Raw genomic sequence first — 18575 nt, 5'->3', positions numbered from 1 at the left:
ACTTGATGCCATCTTTCTCCATCAAGTCTTTACTCACTGCAGTAAGCTTTCACAAGTGAAAGGGCTTTTGTCCTTCTTGCCTGTCTTGGAAATACCTTCCGGGATCCAGGCTATGGAGCTTTTCCCTGGGCTGCTGGAGCACCGGGATCTGCTGATTTCACATTCCTGTATTCTGACACAGGGAATTCAGTTCTACCCATTTCTTTTGCTTTGTCTTCTCAAGGCCCACAAGTTATGTTCTTCCTCCTCAGAGTTGTCATTCTGTACAGCACTCCTGGCAAATTAGGAACAGTTAGGGCCAGTCACACTTAAGTCCAGGGTAGCTCATCTGTGCAATAGTGCTTGCCATTAAAAATTATGCTATTTTTAGTCTACACTGTTAATAATTCACAAGCTCCTGTTTGTTTTGAGAACCTTCTGGGGATGGAGAAAGTTCAGCCTCAGTTTGTGGAGGCAGAAGAGAAGGTGAAAGGAAAAAGCAGAATGGAAGAAAGAAGGAGAGGGCAAAGAAGGTTGAAGAGGAAAAGGGCTCACAGTGCAGTGAATGGTGAGCAGCAGGGGAGTTAGACAGGAAAGTGCTGCCAGGAGTTGGACTTCAATGATCCTTGTGGGTTCCTTCCTATTCAGGACATTCTGTGAGTCTATGATCCTAAGGAGGTCCAAGTGACAGCCCCCCCAAGCTGAAGGGTTAAAAGCTCAGCATACCAATAAAGCAACAGCCCAGCCCTGCAAGGAGCTGTTAGAGTAACGAGACCTTGCGTATGGGGCTTTGCCAGCTCGTGGTCTGTAAATGCATTTTCAAAACTCTCAGCAGTCTTTGCCCCTGAGTGTCTGCTGCCCCCCTTGCTGCAGTTGTTCCTGCCATGAGGTGCTGCTGGGCCTGGCACCGTTTCAGCTGTTGCTTCATTTCACATACGTGTTGTTGTTTGCCTGGTGGCTTGGAGCAGTATTGGCACCACTGTGGCCCTGGAGAGTTTGCAGTCTAAATAGACAAGGCAAACAGCAGTTGGGAGGAGGAACAGGGGGATGAGGCCACTTTCTCAGGGTCATCATGGAGCAGCCAGGAGCACAACTGTGTGATTTTCCCACAGGCACCAGATAAGGCTGCCTCCATTTCTGGAATTCTGGGCTGTCATTTCTGTCTCCCCTTTTCTCTGTTGCTCTGTGACTTATTTACCGTTGATTCTTGTGAAAAATTTTAGGTGATTATAAATTGATGTACATCTGGTACTTAAGGGGTTAATTTGTAAAGGTCTGCTAAAAGAGTGTGCAGTGGAAAAGCTGCACAGATGGAATATCAGACTATGGGAATTTTTCTCTGCGTTCTTTTGGTCTCGCGGGGATTTTATCATTTTTGGAGCACATCTTTTATAATAAATAGAGCAGATGGCTCAGTGTATGTGGGGAATTCAGTGCTTCCATGATGAGTCGCTGCACTGAAATAACGGAGACAGAAGTTTGGGGTTATTCCTTTTAGATTCAAACCATCCCTTCTCTGTAAGACAGCCATGAGTGCCTTGTAAGGGAGCTGCTTTCAGAAATATCTGTGCTAAATTTACCCTCTGAGGGTATGAGAGGTCTTATCTCAGATGGCTGAAGTGACACTGAGAGTTCTGAGCTGTCCTAAACAAGGGCAGGGGAGAAGGTTCCCTGTGTTACAGAGGAAGCAGGTCAGCCTAGCCTGGGCTCATGTACCCCCACCCTCACGTGTGCCAGCACAACGTCCAATATCCCTGCCTCTACCACACAGCTATTTCACTTCTTCCTTAAAGCATCCTGTCTGGAACATGCTGGGTTTGTGTGTTCCTCTCCAGGCTGTTTGCTGTGAGCTCAGCTGGCAGAGAGGTGTCCGGGCCAGGGAGGAGCAGCTCAACGCAGGCAGGCACAGGATCTGCTGTTCCCTCTAATGTAATTGTATCTAATTATATCTGTATATTTCCTGTGCTGCAAAGCCCCAAGTCTGTGACTTTAACCAGGGTTAAAAATGTTTTGCGTGGTCCAGTAAAGCCAGTGGGACCACATGGCCTCCTGGCCAAGGCACGGGAGGTAGAATCAGAAGCACTAAGGCTGTCTTCCTAACTTTGCTGCTTCCTAACTTTTGCCTTCTGGGGGAATTTGAACTGCAACAAGCCTTGTCTGCCAGATTTAAAATAGCCTTTCTTGGACTGCTTATCCTCCCTCCTGTCATGCATATCATTCCCTGCTCCTGCTCAGTACAGCAGAGCCAGAAGAGCTGAATATCTCAGTGGGTAACAAGTTGTGCCTTTCAAAGCAAAAATGCTGCCTCTGCAAGTGCTGAGGAGCCGACTGCTCGATTCTCCTGGTGCCATCAGGCATTGGCCAAACCCAGCTGGGATTGGGAAGCTGGTGTAAGACCAGAGGAATGCAAAGCAGTCACATAACAAGTCGGAAAAAGGGCTGTGTCCTGGCCAGCTCTGAGTGTACAGATCACAAGACAGCAGAGAGTGTTCTGAATTGTTCCAAACCCAAATGCTTTTGTGTTAATATGAAATGTTTACCTTTTTTTTTTTTTTAAATATATGACCCAAGGCAGAACTTTACAGTGGTTGCTGTTAACCTGGGGTGCAGGCAGTATTAAACTGCTGAACATGTTCACAATGGAAAGAATATTTTTGGTTGTTTTTTCTTTTTTTTTAATCTGTATTTTGGCATTGGACCATCATGATTGTCCAGAGGGAAAATCAACGGCATGAAGGGTGTCAGTGTAAATGTCAATAAATCATCCATAAATTCAATTTATAGAAAAACAGGTTGAGTTTAATAGGAAAAACAAATGGGATAGACTTCCTACATTCTGTAGAGAAGATAAATAAAATAATCAGGACAGAAGAAGTCAGCATGTTGGGGAATTGCAGGGCTGTGTGTGACAGCTTCTGCCTGGAAACAGCGGAGGCTGCATTCCTGCTGCAGGGAGTTGGGAAAGAGCAGGTTGCTTATAGATAAAGAGTGTTTGCTCACAGATCAAACAGCTCGAGGTGGGCCTGAGCTGGTGTGGAACTGAGCTTGAAAATATTTGGGTAGCTTGTGTTCAGTCCTGTTGTTACAGGGAACATGTGCAGAGGGCTATGGAGGAGGTGAAGAATCTGAGAGAAATGGACATCCTTTGAAGGTGGAGGTTGGACAAGTAAACTTCTCCTAGCCCCTATTTTTGGGTTGTAAAAATATTGTAAATAGGTATAAGAGTGAGGGGGGAGCACAGGAACTTGCCTTCTGTGGTACTCTGGGCATGTGTGGCTGTGCTTGCCTGGTGTGTGCAGAGTGAGGCCGGCGTGAAGCGGTTCATGGTGGCACCCTGTGCACAGACACACAGGGAGGGGGCTTTAAGCAGAGCTGGCCATGCTGTGCCTTTCAGTGATGCCCTCTCCAGGTCTGGCTGCCCCCAGGTCTCTGTTCCCCACACTCCTGTGCAGGTGTGAGTGCTGCTCTGCTCGCAGCTTTCCCGGGCTGGGAGAACGCTCTGTGAAGAGACACGGTTAAACTCATTCTGCAAATGGAGCTGTGATCATGTGCATGTGCCTTATGTGAACACAGCCCATTCCACAGGGTAAAGGAATAAGCCACAGCAACACAGACCCCACTGTCTGGCTGCCCCACACCACAGGCTTTGTTTCTTTATGTCTAATCCTAAACAGCCCTGGGTACAGAGGCACCAGGGCTGTGCCTGTCTAATTCACCTCCCGCATCACCTTTCTCTCCACTGCATGTCTGGCTCTGTCAGCCAGCCAGGGTCACTCCAGTGAGTCTGAGAGCTCTTAGGGGAAGGCCCTGCCCTCTGCATTAACGTAATTGCAGGTTATTTGTGAGATTCCTTCCATGGCTTACTTCCTGAAGGTCTGGCACAGAAATCCGGTTTTGTAATTTGAGCCCTAACGAGTGGCTGGATGTAATTATGGTCTCCATTATCCCAGCAGTCTCTGTAGCGTGGAAAGTAAAAGCTGTGTTGCCACTAGCACTGAAAATACAGCAGTTGGCAGCTAATGAGTCCCGTGTGCAAGCAGCGCGTGGGCAGTGTGTACACAGGTAGGACACGGGTTCACTGGGGCCTGCTCTGCTCTGTTTATAAATGTTTCCTGAAAGAGGCTGACGAGATTTCTGGTTATACTCTCATTAAAGCTCACCAGAAGGCACAGATTGCACACAAAGTTTGTACCAAATAAGGTTAATAGATTCCCCACTAAAGCAAAGCAGGATTTGTGGGAGCATAATTTACCTTCCTGCCAGATGTCATAAATGGGGGATGAGCTGGACGTGCTCAGATCTACGGACACAGGGATCAGCTGCAGAACAACGGGACTCACGGCGTGCCAAGGCAGCTGAATACTGGGAATGGCTTGGGAATGCTCTGGTCACTGGGAAAAGGCTGCTGGGAGCCAAAGACGGGATAGAGAGCACATTCCTGCCAGACCTGCCATGTAAGCCAATCTGCAGCCAAGCTGCGAGGCTGCATCCTGCCGGAGACAGGCCAGCTGCTGTCCGAGGCTCTGGGGAAGGGGCAGTTTCCAGGAAGGGCCCTGGTCTGGGGGAGACTGAGGCCGGCCCTGTGGTGCTGCCTGGCTGTTCCATCTTTTCAGGCTGCAGGGATGGGATTGCTTTTCCATCTGTGCCTGTGCAGCACTAATTCAAAGGGTCTGGGATGCAGTGGGAGCCCTGACGAGCCCCTGCAGTGCAAACAGCACGTTGTGTAGTAAAGGCTGAGTTACACAACTCGGGTGGAAGGTGGTAAAGCTGCCGCGTGGAGATCAGGCAGACTTACTCACACTCAATCTACATGCAGCTTCTAATCTTTACACTGCAGTTGGAGTCCCTTCCATGCTCCTGGGTCAAAGCCTTCCAGCTCCCACATGGCTCAATCCAGGCCCTTTTTTGGGCTGCATTTGAAGGCTGTTCGGCCGTGACTGTGCAAAAAAGGGGTGAAATTTTCTTTTTTTAAATTTAAATTGAGATCCATATATGGAAGGAAAAGATGAATTGACCACTTGAATCCCGTCTAACACAAGAAAATATTTAAAGTGCAATTCCATTACACAAGCTGGAGGAAGCTTGTGAGCTACACAGCTGTAATCTTTTCCTTTCCTTCCTTACTGAGCCTGGAAGCGTTGCCCTCTTGCCTTCTTTCTGTTGGAGCCTGCTTTTCCTGTCATACTGCATACTCTGAGAGAGCTTGGCATTTTTCCCTTCCCTCTGCAGCTCTGGAATGCTTTCTTGCTGTTTCTTAATCCCTGTTATGACTGCAAGTAAGGCAGAGGTGGTGTCCTTTGTTTTGCTGCTGCTTTTAAGTCACATGATGATATTTGGGAAATCCATGGATCTGCAGCACTGCAAAATTACACCCACGATGAAAAACGAGTCCAAAAATGCAAAGCAGGTTAATGAGTCCTTAAAGGGTCAGGTTCAGGTTTACGGCAAGGAGAGTTATTAATGGCCAGCAGTTTGGTTCTCCAACCTTGTCATTGCCCATGTGGCCAGAGAATTTAAAAAATAAATACAAAGACTGGATCTGTGTTTGGATGCCAGCTGGGAGCTCACCAGGAAAGTGCAAATGTAACCCTGGTGTTCACAAGAGGGGCACAGCTCCAGGGTAAGCTTCACCCCCAGTTTCCGGCTCCATTTAACAGCAGTTCAAAGGCACCATGACCGAGGCCTCTGCTGCTCAGCATTATTTGGAAGCCCAGCAAAGCAGCACATGTTTTATCCAAAGGATATTGCCATGTACCATCCATCCAAACTGCTGGATATCTACTGCAAGTAAGCTTTTTCAAAGTTTTATTTTAGAAAAGCTTGTGTGGGCTTAAGCAGCAGTTGCAATTAAATAGGGCAGCATCAGCTAATGGCATGAGTCATGGGGAGGAAACTGAGCAGCAGTTGGGGAAAACTCTTCAGTAACAAAGACTCTTTATATTCATAAATTCATACAGGCTGACACGAGGCTTACACAGAGGTTGTTTAAGAAGCAGAAAACTCAGTTCTGATCTTGACATTCTCCCAGTTGTTAAAGACTTACCTTTCCATCAGACAATTCCTTTCCCTCCTCAGTCCCTCCCCTACACCCCAGTTCTTAAGAAGACAGAGGAGGAAGGAAAGGCAATCTTTGATGGCTGGGCTGCTCCAGTGGCTTTTCTCCCCAGTGCACTGCATCCATGTTTAAATTAAAATAAAGCCCAGTGTCCCATGTGTGAATGCTGCGGGTCTTTGCCAACCACTGACTCCACCTATGACAGTAAATCCCATTTCTGCCCCCAGCCCTTTGGTCAGTGCTGAACTGGCAGGAGGAGTGCTGTGGTGCAGCAGGGCTCAGACCCAGGGTGCTGCAACAAAGGCTACTCTTGAAGGATGTGCTGATGGTACTGAATCCAAATCCTGGCTCCCAGACTATGTGATTGTAATCTAAAATCAGCTGGTCTAACTGAGAAATAATGTCACTGAACTGAATGGGAATTGCACAGGCAAGTTTAATGTGATTTTATGGATAATCCTGCATTGCTTGCAGTGGAAACACTGCAGGATGCAGAGGAGGTGGGGACTGGGAACAAGCTGAAAGCTCCTCTTGCTGACCCTGTTGTGTGATAAACAAGAAAGGAAACAAAATGTCAGGGAGGGGAAGTGATAAAATCGAATTATCCTTTGGGGCAATGTTCTAATCTAGGCTGAGCTGATTAGTCATCCAGAACAATTAAAATACTGCTTTATAATATTTAAGTAACTTAACCTCTGCAATGACTGCCGTATATGGGGATGGCATTACTCACTGGGGAAGGGAAAAGTAGATACACAAAATGATCTCATTCTCTTGAAGTCTTTAGAACATGAACACATACACTGGGAGCGATTGTGATCAAACAAACTTCAACTGGGACTCGACAAAGAGCTTGTTTATAGCTCCAAGGCAAACGGGCAGACACTAACAGGGCTGTGTCCCTTTCCCGTGCATGCATCAGCCTCCATTTCAGAAAATACTCTGCTCCATTAAGTGCAATTAGAATATCTGAACTCTTACGAGGCCTTGATAATAGACTATTTCTTTTATCAGATCAAGTATCAGGGATTAAACTCCTGGTGTTTTGCATCCAAATGAGATTTCTACTGGAACAGAAATATTTGCGTTTAGAGTTGATTGTGTGAAACATTGTGCTACAATTCGAATGATCCTTTGATGACTGGGCTTTTTGGGTTATAAGTTCCAATGTGAGTATTTTGTACACAATCTCTAATTTCTCTGGAGCATAATCCATCATTCTGTGATTACCATTCATCTAGTCAGATCATTTGCTGTCTCTGTTCTTGTTTAACAGATCCTGTTGCAGTCCGGGAGGAACTGGGAAGCAGAGCACACAAAGGAAAATCCGTGGTTTACCCTACAGAAAAGGTTTCTTCACGTTTTGCAATGTATCCGCACGTGCCGGGTAAGTCAGTAAAACACGGTCACGGAGCGAACACGAGCCCAGCGCTCGCTGATGAACAATCGGGCTGTTCTTCGTGGCCAGCCCGAAGCGGAGAGGTTTAGCGGCCTCTAATGCCCTCTGATGGACAAATGCATCGGAGCGGCGTCCTCGGAGCCCGCGGAGAGTGGGAGACACCGAAGTGTCTGAGCAGAGGAGGAGCTGCAGCTCTGCCAGGGAGGCCCCGGGCTCTCCTTGGGAGCCTGCCCGCTCCGGCTTAAACCCCGCCTTTAAGGGGTTTGTGGCTGAGGAGTTTAAGTCACCTCTTACTAAAACCTGGCAGATCCCTTCGTTTCTCCCTGCCTTCCTCCTTTACTTAGGTTTGTTTGCTTGGCTTCTCTTAAGAACAGGGTGGAAATATTTTTGACCCTGATGGCAGATTTGGCACAGTTCCCCCACAATGACACCCCATCCATCAGGAATTGGGATCAAACCTGTGCCTTACAGAGGAATGCTTCCAGAAGGGATGGGAGGTTTCTGGACCAAAGCTGATAAATAGAAATTGAAAAGTGTCACTCAGCGTATTTGAGCCTCTGCTGGAGTGTTTGACAAATGCTGGTGAAAATGCGAGACGGGGATGGGAGGAATGGAGAGAAAAAAGTCAAAGGACGAAATAGAGTCAGAAGAAGAAAAGGTTTATAAATAAACTATTTGAGTTGAAAACACAAAGTAGAGGAAAGCAGAAGACAAAGATGCGAGCGGGCAAAAAAAAAAAAAAAAAAATCCATATTGTCTGTCAAGAAGCCAAGAGAAGTGTCACCTCCAAGAGCCAGTTCAGGTGTAATTCCAGAAAGGCCCAGATCTCCTGGGTACAGTGTGGGTGATGTTCAGAAATTAACTGAATCTGAAAGGGTAAAATGCATCAGAAAGGAAGGAAATGCCACAGGGCTTCTACCTTTGAAGGGGACTTTATTGAAGGTGTTGTTAGCTGATGGTATCTATGTCATAGGATCAGCACCTTCACTCCCCAGCAAGGACAAAGTATGAGCTGAGAATTCCCTGAGGTTTTCCTGCAGACCTGGCCAGGTTGTTTTCACCGTGTGCCTCAACCTTCTCATCTGCTTCCTCATCCTCTAACTCAGGCAAAAAGCAGAAGTGCCAGAATACCTCCAAGGCAGTGATTCAAGGGCCATTTTTGGCTGGGTTAAAAACATCCGTGGCTGGAAATTTCACGAGGGGGACTCCTCCCACACAGATAGATTTCCAGCTCACACTTTATGCCTTGGCTGTTCAGGCTCTAAAGCTCTGCTGAGAGGGAATAGAGACATGGCAGGGATTTCCCTGTGCCATGTGACTCCTGCCACTAGTGCCACTTTGACAACCGCGATGGGAAATTTTTAGTGACGAAAAGTCATTGGCATTCACACCAAAACCTGACAACACTCTGTGGATGCCTTAGGCTACAGTTCCTTGTTTTAGTTTACATAGAAGCTTAAGGAAGCGCATAAAAAAGCTCTTGCTAAAGTGTCCTTAAAAATCCACAAGCAGGAGTTTGTCAAGACTGCTGTCAAGACTGCTGAAGAAATGGTGGCACAACTCAAGAGTTACCAGAAGCTGGGGAACTTGGAATGGTTCATCCTCCAACAATACCCAGCTGGCTGTTACAGACTATCCTGTGTCTGCCTGGGGGAGGGCAGAATCAGGTGGGGGTTCATGGACCCACAGGCAGGGTCTGGCACAAAAACTAATAGTAGAGAAATTGTGGGGTTTTGGGGGCAACAGTGGGAGAATGGGTCTCCAGTCTAAATAATGGCTGAAATTTTTCTGTGAGTTTGGGGAAACACTGTGAGAGTTTCCAACACCACCATTCAAACCCCTGCATCTAAAATCTGGGAATACTACAGCAAATCGTGTTTGCTTTTAGGGAACAGATTTGCTTTGGGAAAAACACTGCCAGAAGCAGGAAGAAGCACTGTTTGTTTTGTTTAGTACATTTTGAAGGGAAGAAATAGCCTGTCCTTTTCTACCTCAGTCAGGAGTTCCCAGGATGCTTCTCTCTGATCTAATCTTATCACCCCGATTTCTTTCTGGCATTTTGGGACATGTTTTTCACAACCATATCAGTCAGCTGAAGCCCTTTTCCTGCCCCTACATGAATTATTATTGTTTAGATTTTGGCAGAACGTAGAGATCCCTGTGAAGATTGTGGCTGGATTGCCTTCAGTGGAGATTATTCCTGCCTGATTGCTGTGGGACACCAAGGGGTCAAATATATAAACAGTTGGAAAAGGAGACAAGAAGGGCCCAGCGGGGTCAGTTCTGCCTCCAGCAGGGAAACCCAGCCCCTAGGTTTAATTGTGAGTTAATAAACCGTCCTGGGTAAGAGCTGTGCTGCACTGAACCCGTGGGGTGTTTTTTGTTCATCTCTGTGCATTTGGTGTCCATGTTTAGTGTTCTCTGCCTTTGCACTCCCTGTGACAAAGCCTTTGCTCTGACTCTGGGATCTCACCTGGTGCTGGCCCTGCCCCAGGTGTCCTCACACCCACAGCAAATCCGGTTGGAGCTGCAGTTCTTGGGAACAGAGCCCCAGCTTCCCCCTGGGGAGATTCTGGTGATGAAACAAAGCCCTGCACAGACCACGCAGGTGTGATTTGGGTACAGGACTGTATACCCAACACAGAGGAGGCTTTTCTGGAGCACCAGACAACAGTTAGCTTTGGAAACCTTCCTGAAGCAGGGTGGTGCTGGTCATGACTGCCCTAGGAGCAGAGGGCTCAGTGGCTTCACTCCACAGCACACGGCAAATGGATGCTCCATGAGCCAGGGTTGGGCTCCCATCGGAGCCCGTGGGGATGCTCTCTGCATTTCCTGACAGGCAGAACCGCAGCATGTGCAGGCAGAAACGACTCATTATTCTTCAACCAGTTAATTGGGTTTTTTCTTAAATAAGATATTTGCAATTGATTTTCATCTTTTTATATAACATCTGCTCTTCCAATATTTGCTGTCACCCAAGTTCCTGGATTTGATGCTAGAATGCAATGGAATTGTTTGTCCTGTAAATCCAAATTACAGGATTTTTATTGCTCATAATTTACAAGGAAAGTTAACTCAGGATAAATTTGATATTGCTATTGCTGGTAATAATTCCTGTGTGCTGTGATAACAGCAAGACTCTCTGAGTCACATCGAGGCCCTGGCTGAGTGGGGGGACAGAAATTCCGTTTGATTCTCCAGTTCTTCTGCCAATTTTAAATCCGCTGTTCCAGAGCCCTCACCTCAAGCTGCATCTTTATTTATATAATCAGAATTTCAACGGTACTGTAGCATGAAAGAACATTATTTTGTGCTTCTGTTTACCCAGAAGGAAAAACAAATTAACATTCCCAAGAAGGAAAGTGGAAGTGGATGTTTATTTGTGTGTATCCTACTTTTCTGAGTCACCGAGTAAACAGTTGGCCGGGGCTGGTGACCAGGCTGGGGACGAAGGTGCCACACTCGGATCTGCAGTTACTGTCAGAGTTCTGCAGTGAAGACTCGGAACGTTAACAGAATAAGTTAATTTATAGAAACACTCGGGTTTATATTTGAAAGGTAGAATACAGCTTTGCATTCCGGCCTGAGACGGCAAACCTGTGGGTGATCTGTCAAGCACAGCGGTTGGAGGTGGCCACCGCAGGGGGAATAAAGCATCGGCCAAGGGTCCTGTCGGCAAGGGGAGCGGAGATGGTCCTGTGAGATGCCGCGGACACGCTGGGCTCCGCGGGGCGGGCAGGTGGAACAGTCACCGACACCTGCGGCCAGGGCAGGGGCGGGGGCGCCAGCAGCTGCGGGGTAACTGCGCTCGGGGGGGTTCCGAGGGCGGTTTGTGCCATTCCAGCGCTCGGGATGCCTTTTGCCTTTCCCGGCCCCGCCGGACCCCGCCCCCTCAGGCCCCGCCCCACCAGGCCCCGCCCCACCAGGCCCCGCCCCACCAGGCCCCGCCTCCGCCCCGCCCCCTCAGGCCCCGCCCCGGCGCAGGCGCTGCGCAGGCCCAGGAGCGCGCGGGCGGGGGCGTTGCGCAGGCGCGGTGCGAGGCTCGGTGTGCCCCTGGCGCGGCGGGCGCGGCGGCGGGGGCGGCGCGCGCTCCCGCTTCCGGTGAGGTGTCATGGCGGGCCCCTCGCGCTGAGGGCCCGCGACACCGACCCCGCCCGTGCGCACCCGCCGCTCCCCGGGCGGGCGGCGGCGGCGGGACATGGCGGCGCACAAGCCCGTGGAGTGGGTGCAGGCCGTGGTGAACCGCTTCGACGAGCAGGTAGCGGGGGCGGCGGCACGTCCCCCTCCCCGGGCCGCGGGGAGGGCCGGGGGCGCGCGGCGGGGAAGCGGCCCCGCTCCCCGGGCGGGGGCGGCCGTGGCAGCGCCGCTCCTGCCGCCCCCCGCCCGTGCCGGGGCCGAGGCCCCGGGCCCCGGCGCCCTTTGTGCCGGGCGGGCCCGGGGCGGGGCCGGCGCTGCCGCCGCACGGGGGTCCCGGCGCTGCCCGGGCCCGGCGGCTCCAGGTGCGGTGCATCCGTCCTTGTGCCGGCAGCGGCGGCGAGGAGGGGCCTGGCTCCCCTTCGCTGCTTCTCCCCCGCCTCTCCCGAAGTGTCTCCGCTTTCTGTAGACATTCCTGTGAAATTCGCGTCCTTGCTTTACATCATCTGGCTTTCCAGAAGGGAGGCAAAGCCTCGAGAACGAGGTTTGGGAGGGCTGGAGGCACCGCAGCGGCGGTGCTGCCCCTGCCCCCCGGTGCAAGGGCGATGTCGGTGTGCAGTCCCATCGCCAGCCCAGCGAGCACGGCTCTGGGGCGTGAGCAGGGGCTTCTAGCCCCTGGTTTCTATTGCACTGATGGATATTTACATCTCCTCGCAAAAGTCAGGACTAGTAGCTTGGAGAAGGATTTTCTGAATGGAAGGAAGAGGGATTTGTTGGCCTTAGACTTTATATTTCTCTGATCCACCAGCAGGAACTGCTTACTGGGATTAGGTGGGTGACTCTCAGTGGGGCTAAGCTCAGTGCTTACACTCTGTCCCTACTCCCAAGGTGCTTTCCTGACGTGGGGGAGCTCCCTTGAGGCTCAGTGATCAGTTCCTGTGTTGTCTGTCTCATTTTGCCACACTGTCAGTGCAGCCTTTGTGTCACAGGAGGCCCAGCTCTGTGAGACCCTGCTTGGTGTAAATCCATCAAAAACGTGGAGCTGCTTTTCCAGACTGAACCTTGTTCCTGTGCTGCATCTGTTCCTCAGTGCTGCTGGGCTTCAGAAAGATGTGGCCTGGTGCAAGGAAAACAAACTGTTCCTTTTTACGTTTATATGAAGTTTGTTTTGAACAGGAAAATATCAAACTTTGTCTTTTGACATTTAAATTGAGGCAGATTTTTGCAATATGTTATAGACATATTTGTATAGTTACCTTATTCTCCCCCTTGAGTCACAGGTCATTTTTTCCATAAGCTTAGAAAACATAGGATTTATTATGTTCCCAATAATGCAAGTAAATATTTATTGATGTACTGGTGTTAAAAGGCCCTGGGCTTTCTCTTCTGCTTTGTTAAGTAGATTGTGGAATTGGGCTTGCCAACGTCTGTTAGGAGTTACAAACTTCTTAGAACAGAATTCTTTTTCTGTACTTTTTATGGCGTGATTACGGATAGGTGTAGGGGAGGAATCCTCTGTGGATAGGAAGGAAGCTGTTCTGATTCTTGAAATGCTGAAATACTGGCATTATAGCGATAATACACATCAAATACATCATTGTCAGTCACAGTCATGGTGTCTTATCAAAATACACAGAATATATGCACATTATTTCAGTGGTGTTCATGCAGGTGTGAGGGCTTGCATCCTGTGTCTGCCTGAATGCAGGACCTCTCGATTCAGCACCAGGAGCCGCTGCTTGGCATGTCAGGAGTGTGTTTGAGTGAGGAGGGGGGGAGAAAGGCAGCTTGGGTCTGTTGTGTTTTGGTTTTTCTATGCAGGGGAAGACAAACTTTTCCAGGGTTTCTTCCTTCCTTTGCAAAGAAGGAAAGTGTAACCATCTTTCCTCCAAATTTACAGATGTAGACAGGCTTTTCATTCATTTGCTGAGTGCTTGAATTCATTTTAGGAAAGATGAAACAGCAAGCTGAGAGGATGTTAATCTGTATTGAGAACAAGGGAAATCAGGACAAACCAGTCTGCTCTGGTCTGCTCTTGTTTATTGTTATAAATGCTGCTTTAACCAAAATCTGCTTTTGTGTGTACAATTCTGTGGGCCTGGAGTGACTGGCAAGCAGAGTTTAGTGAATTAACCAGTGCCTGGTTCATGGAATAGATCCCTGGAGCTCCTGCCAGTCCTGCCCTGTGCTCCAGTGAGCCCTCACCTGCTGCAGGGCTGTCCTGGGGCTGCCCCCAGGCTTCAGCTGCTGCAGAAGAAGCTGTTGCTGGTACCTGTGAGACCAAACCATGCTGACATAGAGCACAGGGAGAGTTCTCAGCAGAGCCTGCATGTAGTACTAGTTATTGTATTTTTCAAAACTTGGGGTGAGCAGGATAAAATTAGACTGCAGTAGCACAAACAGCCTGGAAATTAGTGGAATTCCCTGTGATTTCAGACACAGAGCTTTGGAAAATAAATTTTTCTCTGTTTTTCCCCTGGAAATGTTCATTTCCAATTCTATGGGTTGTGTTTTCATAGTGCTTTAAGTGTGTTACAATGTGAAATCACAAGAAGGCCGGCACAGTGCTGGAATAGTTGTGAGCATAGTTGGAGGAGTCTGACTGCCCAAACCATTTACATCTAGACTGGTTTAAAACTGTCAGATGTAATAAAAAGTATCAATCCTTTGTAAACTTGTGGCCATGTAAGTGGTTATTGTGGTAGAGTGCCCATCCCTGGAAGTAGTCAAGGAATGACTGGACATGGCACTCAGTGCTCTGTGCTGGTGAAAAGGTGGGGATCACAGGTTGCACTCAATGATATCAGAGGTCTCTTCTAACAGTAGTGATCCTGTAGCTCCGATATGCTTTAAAGAAAGAAGCCTTTTATTATGTGGATTTTAGTTTAGGCTCCCCATTTGCAGTTCATGAGGTATGATGGCTTTCAGTTAAGAAAGTGTGTAAAAACTGGAAGTCAGTAGTAATGTTCCATTCTCCCTTTGGTTAAAAGGCATTAAGTTAAAGCAAATATTCCCTCCTCCTGTTGATTTTTCTCCACAATGTTTGAAATTTGTGCAGAATCAGAGACCTGCAGAAGCAGTGGCTGCAGGTACCTGCTCTTGTTTTCCTCGTGGCTTGTTAGGAAATCACTTGTAGTAACGGGATGTATTGTGGGGCGTTTCCTGTGTTGTGCTGGCTGTGCCCCCCGGGGATGTACCTGTGCCGGGAGGTGAGGCTGCGCTGGGCAGAAGGTGCAGCTCCTTTCCACAGCGGCTGTGTGTGGGGCAGATTCCCCCAGGAGCTGAGGGCTGAGCCAGGCTGGAGCCCTGCCCTGCAGCTCAAGGTGTGCTGTTTCATCTTTCCCGTAGCAGAAACCTGCAGTGGCTGTGATGGGATGGTTCTCAGAGTGTGTGCAGTGGATGGGCAGCTGAGGTGCTGCTCTGCACAGGGCTGGTGCCCAGGGACAGGGCAGGGAATGGCCCAGTGCCACAGGTGTTACCTGGCTGCAGGAGGGAGCTGCTGGAAGTGTCCAGGTGATCCATGGCCCTTCCTCACCTAACGCAGTGTTTGTGTTGGCAGGATGGATAAATACACGGTTGGTCACAGCACCAACTTCTAGGTCACCTTCTGAAAATGCTTGGTTTTTAGAGCAACCTGTTTAAAACTTTGGAGAGTTGTGTGTTCTTGGGAAGGCTGAGCAGTGAGGTTCTTTTTGGGGATAGTGCCTCTTTAGCAGGTGTGTGTTCATAGAGAGGAGGAAGATGCCTGTTGTTTTTGGGGATTTGTCTGGTTCTGATAGTGCTGATGCTGAGGAGGGGTGGTGCTGTGGGGATTTTCTGTCACCAGTACGTGTGTGTATTATGGTCTGCTGAAAAGTTCCAAGAAATTGTTTGGAAGGATGAACTTAGGTGGATTTTGGGGCTGTTAAGAACAGCACTAGGGATTTTTTCCTAGATGTTGTGTGTTTCTCCAGACTGTTAAGTACAGACTAAATAGAGATGATTTGTGTTCATTGATTACAAGTGATAAAATCCATGGCTCAATGTAGCTCTTCTCAACAGCCTGAGTGCACAACTTACAGACACACTCAGGCCTGTCAGTGGTGGTAGCTCCAAACCAATGTCCATGTTCATTTAACAAGAGATTGGACCTTCTTGCATCAGACTAGAGAATACCTGAAACAGGTGCTGATCACTTCACTGCCATGAAAAACACGCATTTTTCTAAATAATTAGTATCTATGACCAAGGCAGGATTCTTTAAACTGAACGTTTTTGGATAAAATTAAAAAAACCTCCAAACACAGTAAATCTTTTTTCTTTCTTCATCTTGAAGATTTACAGTTTGATAGCTGTAAAGGTTCCAGATTTCATCTACCTATTTTGTCTTTGTCCACTGCATGAAATAAGGCCAAATTTAGACCCAAGTGGCATTGTTCCCTGTCCTCTGTGGCGTATTTGACCCCTTAAGGAGCCATCAGGCTGCATTAGGGCGGGGGAGGGCATGTGGAGCCCACCTGGGCCATGCCCAGTGCAGTTCCAGCCTCCTTGGCTGGTGCTTCCTGTGTCAGTGGTGACAGGAGCTGAGCTGGGGCAGTGACTGTCCCTTTGCTGCACTGGGGTGAGCTCAGAGCAGGGCATGTGTTCAGAGTTTGAAGCCAGTTATATTTAAGCTTTGTGCTCTAATTTCTGTTTCTAATTCAAATAGCTCTACAGTAAACCGTTTGTCAGTATTTCTTTTTTCTAAAATAAAATCAAAGTAAATGGAAGTAAAATTTCAGCTTCCCCCCCCGCCCCCCCCCCCAATATTTGGATTAATGGATATTTGTAGAGAAGTAAAGTAGATTCTCTTTAGTCACTCAGCACTGGCACTACATTCTGTGAGGGGAAATAAAATGTTCCAGCATGTCAGAGTGCACAAAGAAAAGAGCTGAGAATTTAAAAACCCCAAAATAACAGTGCTAATATTTCCTTTTTGTATAGTTTCTTATTTTAAATGATAGTATAAAAAGCAGTTTTACTTCTAGGTGACCTTGTTGTAGTGGCTGTTGTGGCAGGAAGCTCCAGAAGTGTGTAATGTGATGTTTCTCTGGCATGGGAGCACACAGAACTAGATCTATGACACAGTTTCTCTGAGAGGCTCTTCTCAAGTGTTTTAGCACTCGGTGGTATCGAGCTTTGCTGCTGCTGTCAGCACAGAGACTTGAAAATTCCAATAAAATGTACTGGCAATAGTGAAATTTTAAATTAAAGGTATCTATCATCCACCAATGACTTCCAAAAATGTATTGTAAAAATAACATCTGACAGTGAAAACAAAGCTTGAGTCATAAATGCTGTTTATTCTGCTTTTCCAGGGGTAAAACGAGCACATTAGAGCACCTCGCGCTGTTATAAGGCACTGCAGTCCAAACTGCCAGGGAATCACAAATTCGAGTGGAAATTACCTGGACTGCCCCATGGAACTTGTTGCTGTGGGTGGCTTTGCAGGTGGAGTCTCAGCCCTCGTCCTGGAAGGGCCATCCTGGGAGCAGCGCTCGGCGCTGCGGCTCCCGGAGCCTCAGGGACCTGCTGCTGCTCCGGGGTCTTTGGTCTGATCCTGAGTGCTAGGACCATCTTTTTTCTTCATTAAGAGTCAGCCATTCTCTTAGGAAAGACCCAGCCAGTGTCCATAGGGATCCTGGTCCATGATATCAAAAGAATTGAGCTTGAACCCACACCAAAGCATGGCTTGCATGGAGAGGGAGTCACCCCATGGCATCAGAGCAGGACAGTGTGTCAGAGGCCCTTTCCCTCCCAGGGGACAGGCTGGGTTAGGCACACTGCATTCAGAACTGTTGGACAAAAGTGTTCCAAGTCCCAAGCTGGAGTTCTTCAATAACCATTCCTTTGGACTTTTCCCAGCAGACAGTGGTGTCAGGTGGCTGCACAGGGGGCAGTGGGGAGGGTGCCCTCCCAAGAGCGCCCAGCCTGGGAGGTGCCTCCTAAAGCACTTTGCAGCTGTAAAGCTGACTGTAATTCCTTGGAATCCTTCTTTTACCCTTTCTTAAATTCTCTCTCTCTGAGATAATCTTTTCTAATGCACAGACATTACACCACGGCATTTCCATTGAGCTGTTGCTGTCTGTCAGAATACACCTTTATCCACAATTCTGGTCAAAATTGGTTAAAACTTACAGTAGCGATTCAAGTTTTTATGGATAGGGAATTCCAAGGTCACACTTTACAAGTGGCATAAATTCCTGTATTTGTTTGCTTTTAAGAAATATAAATCCTGGGTAAAACAATTGTTTCTGAAGAGCGGTGTCCCAGAAGTGGTGATTTGGAGCGGGCAGGGGGAGTGGGTGTGTGCCTGGGAAGTGACTCGTTTGTGACCCCTGAAGAATTTGGGTACAGCAGGAAACAAAGTACCCAGTGTTCCCACAGCAGCAGGAACATCTCGGGGCTGTGCAGTTGCTCTCAATCTTCTCTTTCTGGGAAAGGATGGATTTCAGGTCTGGTTTTTACCACTGAATGTTAGGCAGGGACAGGTAACATGGGGCTCACTGGTGCTTCAAGTGTGTTTGAGGCTGAGATTCATCACTGAGGGTGTTTGTGGGGGGACCTCAAAGTTACCCACGTCCCTGGGGGCCACAGGTCCACTGCTGGTTCCTCCTTGGCCAGTCCTCTCCTGTGACAGAGCAGGGGACATGCGTGGAACAACTGCTACTGCTCACCTGCTCTGGGGTTTTGCCTCCCCTCAGGTCCCAAGATGCATTTTTTTCTTGCAGATGTTAGCCTTGGATGATTTTTGGTCGTTAATGAGCCCATTTTTAAAATAAAGGATATTTTCTTAGAATTCTATCTTACATTTTTCTACTCCTTTTGATTGCTTTGACATTCAGGTTGTAGAAAATTTATCACAAAATAGAGGTTTAGTTTCAGTTCAGAAAAAGGAAGAGGTGAACTTAAGCACTTGGTTTTATAGATAGCTAATGGGAAGATTAATGTAGAGAAGACAAAGTAATGCGTTTGCCATTGTCTCTTGTA

At 48.2% G+C, this 18575-nt stretch overlaps 1 protein-coding gene across 6 annotated transcripts in view; it reads left to right on the top strand.

Moving 5' to 3' along the window:
* Window positions 1-11491: 11491 nt before the first annotated feature.
* NF1 (neurofibromin 1) overlaps window positions 11492-18575 on the top strand; it is a 75512-nt gene continuing 68428 nt past the window's right edge. For all 6 annotated transcript variants that reach the window (XM_082294432.1, XM_082294431.1, XM_082294433.1 and 3 more), the window contains exon 1: window positions 11492-11691. In XM_082294432.1, coding sequence (XP_082150558.1) covers window positions 11632-11691 — 60 coding nt within the window. In that variant the 5' untranslated portion in view covers window positions 11492-11631. The remainder of the gene's footprint in view (window positions 11692-18575) is intronic.

Source organism: Coloeus monedula (assembly GCF_965178545.1).
Source record: "Coloeus monedula genome assembly, chromosome: 20".
NCBI classification, from domain to species: Eukaryota; Metazoa; Chordata; class Aves; order Passeriformes; family Corvidae; genus Coloeus; species Coloeus monedula.
This window is presented reverse-complemented; position numbering and strand designations above follow the sequence as displayed.